Source organism: Neolamprologus multifasciatus, chromosome 1, assembly GCF_963576455.1.
Source record: "Neolamprologus multifasciatus chromosome 1, fNeoMul1.2, whole genome shotgun sequence".
NCBI classification, from domain to species: Eukaryota; Metazoa; Chordata; class Actinopteri; order Cichliformes; family Cichlidae; genus Neolamprologus; species Neolamprologus multifasciatus.
Window position 1 is genome coordinate 36743084 of NC_140439.1, and position 12227 is coordinate 36755310.

The following is a 12227-nucleotide window of genomic DNA, read 5'->3' on the forward strand; positions in this document are numbered from 1 at the left end:
ACAAATTACACAGCTTGGACTGGAGGACGTTCCCTCAGCACACACACAGAATTCAAACAAGACGACCGACCCGTCTGGAGTTTAGCGCACGTGTTAGTGAAACGGTTTCGCTGTGGTTGAGTTTGATTTGGTGCCAAAAACACTGCATTATTTTTAAGTTCTGATCCAAAGCACGTGAAGTCTAAAGCAAAGAGTTCTAAACAAATGAGAAAAAGATTAAACAGAGAGCGGCGAGCTGAAGACGGAAGACGGGGAGAATGAAATGAGCTGAAAAATTGTTGACAGGTGCGGAGATGGAGCCGTGCGAGGGGGGAGGGAAGGGGGGAGGCATAAAGAAGTGCAGCCTCACTGAAATAAATCTCAATACTTTTTTAATGCAAAGGAGCTGTCTGACAGAAACAAATGGCTTTCTGCACTTTTGGCTTTTCTCTCTTAATCAGCATTTTAGAGAAAGTGCTGAAATCAAACGTGTCACTTCCTGCCCTACCTGACTCTGTGCTAAAAGCTTTCAGGACTTTTTTTCTTTTGCTCCTTTTGTGGGAATTTAATCAGTACTTTAAATTACCAACTGTGACAGCAAAGCACTGTGTGAACTATAAGTGTTAAAAGTACTGCATAGACGTGCGTTTCTGAATCCTGCTAACCACATAAATTCAATTATTATCAACATTTCCCTACACAGAGAATAACCCAGCTACTGACAGACTCTTATTTAAATGAAGCTACTTATGTGAACCTATGAAACCCTCATAGCCAAGTTGCTATAAACAACACACCAGAAAACTCCAGTTTCTTTTTTAACAGAGTAATTGCAGGTTTCTTTTACCACAGGGACAGGAAGTAGTAATTCCACTGGTGATCTCGATGGTTTTCCTGACACTCCTCACAAAGAGCCTAAAGTTAAAACACAATTATACTTTCCTAGTGATAAATTGTACGTGTCAGCGTGTGTTTGCAGCCTGAAACGCGTTCAGGCCGGAAAATTTACTAATGATGGTGGCGATGAAAACCACTTGACAATTACAAATAGACGACTGGAGTCAGGTCTGGGAGGCTTGTTGTGCTCGAGGTTATAGATGCGAAATGGGGAGAGAGAAAAATTCAAGCCACGGGGTGTATTAGTCACACTGTGTGACGCTGCGGAGCTACTGATACGGCAAAAAGCGTTGTTGTTTTTTATAGAACCAAAACTTTAAAGCAAGGAGATAAAAATAGGTGACAAAAGGAATTTTCCGTGCATGTGAAATTAACCACGAATGAGTAGACAGAACTATCCAAACATGTTTGCTAACAGGACAGAAACAGCTGTGCAGAGACTGCTGACGATCAGGTGTTTTACCCTCCTACAGAAGATATGAGTAAATAAATGGTCATGATAAACCTCACACGGGGCCTTTAGGAGCACCATATGCACACGTTATAGATGCTATAAGTAAAAGCTAAAGCGAGTCATATCATGTTTGATCTCAACTTCAAATGAAAACGTAGCAAAAACCATCTGTTTGACTTCATCATTAACCTACATTTGCATTTTATATATGATTAAAAGTCAGGCAAAGTAAACTCAAGGCAAATGTCTTTACTGAGAATAAAACTTGTTGCAGGTACAAGAAGCAATCTGCTGGGAAATGAACTTTTGTGCTAGAACACAATATTCATCTTTTAGAAATCGATTGAAACCGACTGAACAACATCATCGTGAATCACTAATGACATACCCACTGTAGCTCCTGACATTAATAATTTCACCTGATTAAACACACACAGACACAAACCGATAAAAGAAAAACTGAATAAAAATGTTTGTTCATCCAAAAAAACGACTTAAATAAGAACAAACTGTAAATGCCAACGAGAGCCGACACCAAACTGAAAACTGCAGTAGTCGGTGTAGAGGCCGACGCCGGTCAAACCAATGATATCTGATGGTCACAGTTATTATAAGAGCAAATAACTCTAAGGCCAGCATGTCACAGCAGCAAAGGCTGCCAGCCAGGCAAGCCAAAAGATTCAGGAAATTAAGAAGAAGAGGCTGAATATGAAAGTCGACCACAAGAAAGACGATGCCATTCCGCGGTAAAGCGAGGTGCCAGCACTGGTGTCGGGCCTCTGAGTCTGGCACCTGCAAGCCGAGACACCCTCAAAGGTGTCGCTGCTCCACGGTGGGAACCTGCCAGTGGATTGTGCCATAATATTAACCGGAGAAACAGACCACTGCACGTCTGTGTGCCACCAGAAAACAGGAGAGGAAGAAGCAGCAAAGAAGGCTCTTAGTATCCGACTCTGAACATATGTACGAGCAGCATTTGTACAAATATCGCACAATAAATACAGTAAACAAATGTATCTCAAAGAAGGTTTTTAAAGCCAGCGCACATGTAAACAGTATGCCTCCTATATCTTATCTTATTTCTGGAACCATCTCTCTCCATCTTTCCAGAGAAAGGTTGCAACATGGTTGCCTGAGACACACACCGACTGCAAAAACAAACCGAACGAGCCTTCTCTCACCGGCACATAAATAAATGTATACTTGAGCCACAGTGGAAAACTAAAAACTACAAGAAGGAGTTGAAAGCCAGTGAAAAATCCTTTTTGAAAAAAAAAGACTGCTTGCTGAAATAGTATTGTGTACTTACAAGGCGAAATGAAATAAAAAGTTCTAAGTTATAACCTTTCTGAGCCACACAGCCGTGAGACAATTCTCTTCCCAACAGTGGCCTGCTCTGGACGTCTTTACAGCACAAACACAAGCTACAACAGCAGTAAAGTAACTTAAAATGAGCAACTTAACTGAAACTATTTACCTTATAAATAAGAAACTTTAATGATTCTTTTTAAAAAACATAATTTATGGTAAGTGTAACGATGGCAGATGGAGCTTCGTTAGCCGTTTGTCTGCACCAGGTCTACGTTAAAATTCTGAAGGGGGGGTCAGAGTATTAATTATCGATTGTTCAGCTGTATCGACTCTTTTTGCGTCTGCTGCGAGTGGCGCTGGATGGTGCTTGGCGCTGAGGGCTGATCAAGGCTAAAGCGGACCATTCAGACACTTTGTGAGAGGCGTTTAAGAGGCACTTGGATTTTAGCATCTGCTCGCGACTTTGCATAATCAACTCATCAAGAGGAAAAGTACATTTGGAGAGTCCCCGTCTCAGAAGGCTACTACTTGGGGACGTCTGCATGTAGATGATGCTAGAATTACGAGGTCTCACCTCATTGTGCTGAAAGCCAGGAGGCCGTAGAACAGCGTGTGCAGCACATTGTAGGCCACGTCTGGACGAAATGCCGCCACTTGCCCCTCTCTGGCTCCTTTCTTTTCCTCGGGGGAACCTCTGTTAGGCCTGCTGAGAAACCGAAAAACACAGCGGCACAAAAGACAACAGTGATACATAAAACATTACATCCAGACGCTCGAGACGAGAGGCAGAAGGGGAGGTGGGTGGAATTGATATTATTCAGATTTCAGTAGCTGTTATTCAGATTTCATTAGTAGTTTGAACACAAGTGGACACGCAACGATACACACACCCACGACCGTTTCTGTCTGCGGGAGTCGGCACGCGGACAAACAGACGAAGGCTCGAGGGCATGATGTCACTCCCCCGAATTGGCCTCCTGCACCGAATCAGACGGACACTGGCTGCCATTTGAATACAAATCCAATCTGGCTCTTCCTTCTACGTGAGCTGGGCTAAACTGGATTAAATTAATTCCCGAATTGGCAAATAGCCCTTTGTTCTATGAGGTTAGTATTCCAAGCCTCCAACGGCAGAGTGCGAGTTGATATGCTAATGTGATTAGTTCGATATGGCCCCTCACCTTGCACCACAGGCGCATGAGGCTTCAAGAGGCAGAGCGGCTTTGCAGAGCGTGAAGAAACAATGTGGAGCAGACTGTGACTACTACCACGACTGGGCTTCTGCCTCCTAATAAACATCTTGTCTCTTCTATTTTCTGAAGGAGCTGAAACCTTCGATTCATTTATACTTCACTAATTTTTCTCCAAAGATATCTGCATATGAAAAAAGAATCTGTGGGCAAGAGAAAGAGTTTCAGTACTGGAAGCCTTCTGGTTTCCTTTGTAGTTTAATTTTAATGCATGAATGTATGACAAGCAAAAGAGAAACAGAGCTGATGAAATGTAACTCCAAAGCAATCGGCTCTGGTTTATTTTTGACTGATTTATCACTAGTTGCTGGAAAGAAATACTCATCAAGTCTTTTCCCAGAAAACAGTTACCTGTCATCAGGGTTCCTGCTCACTGCACCTTCTTCATACTTTCCTTTTTGATAAAGTTTCTAATTTAGTCAGAGCTGGATCAGCTGACCCCAAGCCATCCATTACTTAAAGCTCAGGCTGCTGGAGCAACCTCCAATAAAGCCGAGTACTTTGGAAAATATGCAAGAAAACTGTTCCTGCTGAAGGTGAAAACAACAAACGTGTTTCACTGCATGAGGCAAAAATACACCGTCAAGTACAGCTGCTAAGAAGGAGATGCTAGCAGCTGGTGATGTGCGACCCAAACGTAAACAAATGAGCGAGGATCGCTGGAGCCCTCGCCAGCTGCAGACGGGAAGAACAAATGGATGGAAACTACTCCTGTACAGTGCTTTAAGCAGCTGGCCAAGATACAATAAGCAGATTTATTATGTGAATATATTGTCTGTGAAGGTTCTCAGTCATCCAGGTCATCGTAGTCAAAGGAGCTTGCAAAGAAAAGCGTCTGGACTTCTTTAAGTTGCTTGAAGACGTTTCACCTCTCATCCGAGAAGCTTCTTCAGAGCCAAGGTGTGAAACTGGGTGGCTCAGGCGATTAGAGGATCATCAGGGGGTCCTTTTGTCCCTCTGTGGGGGGAAACTCCCACTAGGTTTATATCTGGGACTCTCCACCATTTGACCTTAGAACTGAAGAAGCTTCTCGGATGAGAGGTGAAACGTCTTCAAGTAACTTAAAGAAGTCCAGACGCTTTTCTTTGCAAGCTCCTTTGACTTGTGAAAATATTGTTTAACTTAAGCTAGTTTAGTTCTTTTTTTTTGTCCTGTCTGCTTCCCCAACCAGCCATGACAGACGTCTGCCCCTCCCTGAGCCTGTCAGAGGTTTCTTCCTATTAAAAGGGAGTTTTTCTTTCCCACTGTCACCAAGTGACAGTGTTTGTCGTCTGATTGTTGTTGTTTTTCCTGTTACTGTAGAGTCTTTACCTTCAATATAACGTGACTTAAGGTGACTGCTGTTGTCTGACGTTATAACTAAAACTGAACTGAATTTGTTATCATTAAACTAAAGTGTTAAGCAGTAACTTTATACTTTTACATTAAATTTCCAGCGAGGCTCTTCTACGACTCTCCTAATGCGTCTCCTGTGCTAACGCCCTTGTAATCATTATCCTAATGATTCCTCTGGAGCTGAAGAGTGCTTTCAAACCCAGATATCTTACCAGTCTTTGTCAAGCTGGTCTGACAGAGACGGCCTCTCTGCTCGTTACTTTGCCGCTCACCCATACTGTGGACTGGATTTAAACCCCATCTCTTTTCTCTCAGGGTTGCTGTTCCGAGTTGCCAGAGATTCATTCCAGTGTTCATCCTGTTTTAACATTCCCTTTGAGAAATGTCCCTTTGTGACACTAAAACCTGTGAACTTTAAGCTGTTGTCTCTCAGGTCCTGCTTAAGAGTCCGTTTCATAGTTACACCTTTCATGGTCGTGGCACTGGGCTACATTGTGCATACATTTGTGCTGCGTCACTACTATTGCACCACAATGCTGCTGCTGGTACCTTGGTATAATTAGTTCACACTTTGAATTAGCTAACGTTTCATCAATGACAGAAGCTGACTGGAAAAGACAGAAAATGGCCTTCATTTACTGGCTTCATTTACTTCGAAATGTTGCTGCTTGCAAAGGTCAATAAAACTGTTCAGTATGTTTTTTCTTTCATCGTCAGAAATACTGTTAGCACAAATTTGAATTATCATGATATAATTTGAAGCTATATCACTTTCCTCTACTTTAAATGTGTCGTCTCTCCTCTGTCTACTCTCCTTGTTCTTTGTAGTTTCTCTCTTCTCTTTCCCCTCAACCCCAACCAGACAGCGCGAGGCTCTGCTGGATATGTTTCTGTTAAAACAGAGTTCTCTCACCCCTTCTCTCACCCCAACCAATCACAGCAGATGGCCCCGCCCCTCCCTGAGCCTGGTTCTGCTGGAGGTTTCTTCCTGTTAAAAGGGAGTTTTTCCTTCCCACTGTCGCCAAAGTGCTGCTCATAGGGGGTCATATGATTGTTGGGTTTTTCTCTGTATCTATGAAGCGCCTTGAGGCGACTTTTGTTGAGATTTGGCGCTATATAAATAAAATTGAAATTGTGAAATTGAAATTTCTTCCCTCTATCGCCAAGTGCTGCGGGGGGAACATGTCTTCAGTGTTCTCTCTCTTATACTGTAGGGTCTTATATAAAGCACCTTGAGACGACAGCTGTTGTGAGCTGGTGCTATGTATATTTAAATAAAGTGAACCGGCACAAAGTTTATAATTGATTGTTTCCAATGCAGAGAAACTTTAGCAATCATCTGGAGTTTACTTTAACACAAACCACCCACCTAAACATTGCTGCAGACCAGGCATGACTTTCTTGGTAACTGAACTTTCTGGCAGAGTGACTGAACTTTCCTCAGCTCAACATGCCCCGCCCACAACAAAAACTGCCCATGAATGGTCAAAAAATATAACAAAATATTAATTTAATGTTGTTTTGCTTTGTGGGGTTTTTTTAATTTTATTTTGTGACTGATCAGAGTAATCTGGAGCTACTTCGTCTTATATAACCCTCTCCACGTCCTGTTGAGTCATCACCTACCTCAGGTTTTGCAGTGCTGCCGCCACCAACATGCCACAGAGCAGAAGCAGCGTGAGGACGTAGGGGTACAGCAGCAGGGTGCCGGCCAGGCGCTCGAGCGTGTCCAGGGGAAGCAGGCCAAAGGCCTCCTCACACAGATACAGACTGGCATCAAAATCCCTGCAGGGGAGGCGAGAGGCGGTCATCTGTTTGTTTTTCACTGAGAATAAATAAACACTGCAATGTCGAAACCCGGTGAGCAGGAAGCTATAAAAGTTTGGCGCAGATCCAAATTACACTCTTTAAAATTATGAAATAGGGCTATAAATTGGCCTTGACAGAGACTGCACTTTGTGAGGGCCCTTCAGTTACTGATGCAAGCAGCATTTTACTGCTGCAGCTGGTCCAAGTGGAGCCTGTCATACGATAAGTCTGAGTGACTGTGAGACGACTGGATGGAGCAGAAATATTAGTGGCAGAGTGACTTAACACAAAATTGTGTATTTTAATATAAATAAAAACAGAAATGCAGTAAAACAGAAGCAACAAATAATAATAATAATAAAAATATATTAAACTTATGTGTGACTACCTGATCAACACCACAAACTCGATTTTTTTTCTACACGTGTGCAAAAATGTGCATACTTCCCATTTTTGTTTTATTTTTTTTAATAGCGTTTAACTGAAATTATTGTTACCTGGCAACTGTACGTTATTTTCACATCAATATCAATGATATCAAATGTAACACTATATATTTTTGCTGGTTTTTAAAAAGAGATCTTTTACTCATTAAAGTTGATTTCTACTCTTCTCTATACACAGTGTATATGTCCAGGACTTTTATTGTGAAAGGAACAGGAACTCATCCTTTAAATCGAGTTTCTGGAGCTTAAAAATGAAGCCGATGTGTAATTTAGTAAAAACTGCAGTTATTGTAATTGCCACCTGTGGGTCCACCCCAACAGACTCCCATGTAAAAACGTGCATGCATTATTTCCTTAAACTGCATGTCTATGAATACGTTTCCCTTTCATAACAACAACAATTTTCTTAAGAGGGGGCGTGGCTACTTTAGCAGGTGTCCTGATACAGGGAGCTAGGATTCTGCTAGGTCCCACTCGAGTGGACTTCCCCACAGTTTTAATGCCTTTTGGGCATTTTCACGGGGTTATCTGACTAATGTTAGACAATGAAGCTTGAAATTGCAGAGACCAAAAATCTTTTATACTGTCTACAGCAGGGACACTAACTCCTTTAGTTCATACAATCTAGGAACAATAAGAACTCTGAAGCACTAAAAGAAATAAACCTTCAGGCTGCTAAAAACCTCCAATCAAATCAGGATAAGTTAGTAATCCACGTTAAAAGACCCAATCCACAATCTGGAAACACAACTTGTGCACTTAATGAACTGTATGTTTTTTACATTACTTTTAAATCACTATGGAAAAATAAATAACACGACCACTTCTTCCTGTTTTGGCTGCTCCCTTTAGGGGCCGCCACAGTGGATCATCTGCCTGCATCTACCACCCTCCGCTGTCACTAAAACCCTCTGTGTGTCCTCGTTCATGACATCCATGAACCTCCTCTAAGCTCCTCCTCTTTCCCTCATGTCGTTAACATCCTTTGTCTGGTATTTGCAGCATCCTTCCTCTGCGCTCGACCAAAAGGGCTCCAAAAGAAGGCCAAAGAAGAAAAACCCTGACATGTCTGTACAGTACAAACTCTTTTTTTAGGTCAATATTTTGCACGTTGGACTTTTGAAATATGAAAGATACAAACTGACAAAATAAATTAAACCTATATAACATTAAGTACATCAACATTATGCAAAAACAAAAAGTGGGAATTCAGAAAACACAACATTAATCAAATATGACATGAACTGATATTTTGGTTTTAATTTTATTCTTGGCTGTTACAATCCTCCACATGCTGATAAACCACCACGAGGATAAATAACTAAACAGAGTTGATATAAACGCAAACGCGGTGCAAGACTCCAGGGATTAAAAAAAGAAACACTTGGAGAGACGAAATAAGTCGACGCAAGTGAGAGAAACAGGAACAGAGAGAGGCAGCGATAGAGTATGCACTGCATTTCCCACAGACTCCTGAATAATTGAAGCGCCAGTTGTGTAGCACCAAGTTGTGAGCTGTGTTATCTGCCACCCTGGAGCAGCCATCCAGTGGCTGAACTGTTCAACACACAGACACACACAGACACACACAGTATCTGATCAATGGGAGGTCTGCTAGTGTTACCCGGCCATCTATTATTCACACGCCATAACACTCCAGGTGCTACAATACTGGTGCTTAGTGAATAATACAGTCACTCTGGATCAAGTCAGGAGTTATGTACCAGTGCACACAACACAGACTTTGTATATGCAGTTTGCACTACTGTTTGGGAGCAAGCCCGTATTTCACATGTGGTCAGGACTAGAGGTGGCGTTCATACCTGGTCGAACCCAGAGCAAACTTTGACTTGATGAATTTAAAGATGTGCTCGTCTGATTGGAGCTGGAGGGCTTTCTGTAAGCACACACGCAAAGAGATCATCAGGTCAGGACTAAAGATCAGCATGTTAAACAAGATTACTGATGAGGATAAGAAGGAAGGAGTGTGTTGTGAAATAAGAGACAGATCACAAGATAATGAGCATATGATGAGAGAAAAAAGAGGAAAATGGAGAGAAAATGTATTAACCCTTTAAAACCAGTCAGAGCAAGCACGCTCCATTTTGCGCAACTATTTTTAAATCCTTGTAGCACTGCAACCACGTAAGCTAGCGCAATTTTTTTTTTTGCATATGAAACCGGAGGAGTTGTACTTACATCTTATGCCATCAGCTTGTCCTCGGTCACAGTTTCCTTCCACATATAGATTTGCAAAAACTGCATAAAAAGCACTTGCAGGAACAAAAACATAATATTCCAGAAACACGCTTTGCCGATCCGATCAGCTGTTCGTAACACTTCCTACGTTGGAATAGACGTCAGCGCGAACTATCGCATATCCGCCATTACCTGCCCGAAACCAGAAGTGACGTCTTTTTGTGGAAATGTAGTTTTTTACCATCAGGGCCTCATGAGCCTATACTGGTGTTTTTAAAAGTTATCTTTGACTTTATGACTTTCTGTGTGGTTTCTGGGATGCTTAGGACTCATATTGCACTGCTGGAAATAGTTTATTTTGATGCTGCTTTTTTGCAAATTTGCATTATAATATTTATTTTCGTTTTTTTCCTGCAGTGTATAAAAATTGGTGTATTTCAAAAATAAAACTATGAAGACACTCAAAATAAATTTCCTGTGGTGGGAAACTAGTTTGTGCAACTTTTTTGTATTTACAGTTTTGAGGGATAAGCCTCTTAAATTTCTCTAACTAGAAATATATGTTAAAAAAACTAAAACGATTTTATATTTTTTTGTAGTTTATTGCACTTTTTTGCAATTTATGTAATTACTATGCACTTAATGCAGACATATTATTAAAATTTAGGCTGTAATGGTTGTATTGATGTATAGCAACTTGAAATGCTCCCAAAAATGGCTCCACAACATGTAAAAATATAATATAAGCTCTGACGGACTTGGTTCTATGGTAGGTCTTAAAGGGTTAAAAGATTCAATTCAATTCAATTTTATTTATATAGCGCCAAATCACAAAAGTCGCCTCAAGGCGCTTCATGAGCGAGGGAAGAAGAGAACGCCTCACCTTGGCCAGGTAGTTGATGGTGACGGTGAGGAGGAGAACCAGGGCACTGTGGAGAAGAACTTTGCCCAAACGAACCACCAGGCTTCCAGTCTTTACACCAGGCTACATGCACACACACAGAATAACGAGAGGTTAGTCAGTGCATCTGTTATGGTCTCACTGCAGTTTTTTGCAATTAAAAATGTAAAGAAAGCAGACATCTTTCCATACACACAGTATATATATGGGTACATGCATCAGACCACTAACCCTTAACAGCATGGGTCATTTCTCTGTAGATATCTAAGCACATATTAAAAGCATCAATCATGCATAAATATATTTTTATGCTTGTTATTTTTGCACATTTTGCAATCATTTATAGATGTCAGAAAAATGTCCTCGTTATTTCCCAAAATTCTTTCAGACTTTGCATTGCAGACTGTTAAGATTTCAGGTCTATATTGTCTCATCCTGCACACAGTCTGCTGCAACTTCTCACAGAGTGACCCCTACCAAACTAATTAGTCAGCACAGTAATTACTGCTCGTGTTCAAATGCCCGTGGTTATTTACAACACGGATACTGCGCAGAGCACAGAGCACTCCACTGCTTCACAGATGGACATCTCAGTGTTTTTTTGTGGGAGTTTTTCCATCTGAAGCCGTTCTGATGATTCTGGACACAAAATGTGAGAATCTATCAGCTTCTCCACTGAATTAGAAATAGTCTCACAGCACGCCTCTGAGATCTTCCGCCTCTGTAAACTGGAGATTTGCCCTGGAATACTATTTGTGTGTTTCCGACAGCAGGGTTAGGCAGCTGAGGTGACTGCAGGGAAACTATCAGTCGTAACTTAACAACCTCTAATTGGATGTATTTTGCCAGTTGTGCTACTGAATGCCACTATTAGCATATCGACTCATCATCAGTATGCCAGGTGCATCTTTTTTGCAGACCTGCTGTCATCAAAACCATCCAACATCAAAGGTATGCATTTAAAGCTTAATCCAGGCATTAAATGAGAACACTGTCTGCCAAGGCTAAATCAACATTTGCAGAGGACAGAATACCTGTTTCACAAACTAATATGCCTCGAGTTTCAAACCAGAAGTTGGATAAAATCATTATTTCGTAAGTCACAAATAAGTCTGACGCAAATGCTGTAAAGGTTTAAGTAGTTCTTTGAGTAACACCATCATTTTATGTAAAAACTGAAAATCGGCCAAGCCACAGAGGGTATGAAATATAGGTTAATACTGCATTTAACAAGCTGTGTTCAACTGAGAGATTCCTAAAAATGTTGGAAAGGTGCAAGTCAATACTTAAGTCTTAAATATGATAACCCCATCTCTAATAATCAGTTATGTACCACAGGCCTTCAAGCTGGCTGTAGTTAAACCGTTACTCAAAAAGCATCTCTTGACCCAGCAGTCTTAGCTAATTATAGGCCAATCTCCAACCTGCCTTTCATATCAAAAACTCTTGTAAAACAGATCATCTGCAGAGGAATGGTTTATTTGAAGAGTTTCAGTCAGGTTTCAGAGCTCATCACAGCACAGAAACAGCTTTAGTGAAGGTTACAAATGATCTTCTTATGGCCTCTGACAGTGGACTCATCTCTGTGCTTGTCCTGCTAGACCTCAGTGCAGCGTTCGATACTGTCGACCATAATATCCTATTAG

The 12227-nt window shown here is 41.3% G+C and overlaps 1 protein-coding gene across 8 annotated transcripts in view; it reads right to left on the bottom strand.

Annotated features, from left to right (window-relative positions):
- dpy19l3 (dpy-19 like C-mannosyltransferase 3) overlaps positions 1-12227 on the bottom strand; it is an 82733-nt gene that overhangs the window by 37074 nt on the left and 33432 nt on the right. For 6 of the 8 annotated variants that reach the window (XR_014877926.1, XM_085184603.1, XM_085130365.1 and 3 more), the window contains 4 exons: positions 10564-10665; positions 9305-9378; positions 6853-7011; positions 3216-3347 (listed from right to left, as the gene is read on the bottom strand). Coding sequence is in view for 7 of the 8 variants with exons in the window: in XM_085184603.1 (XP_085040729.1) it covers positions 3216-3347; positions 6853-7011; positions 9305-9378; positions 10564-10665 (467 nt within the window). In the remaining variant the exon portion in view is untranslated. The remainder of the gene's footprint in view (positions 1-3215; positions 3348-6852; positions 7012-9304; positions 9379-10563; positions 10666-12227) is intronic. The other 2 variants (XM_085184729.1, XM_085130223.1) reach the window with 1 other exon arrangement.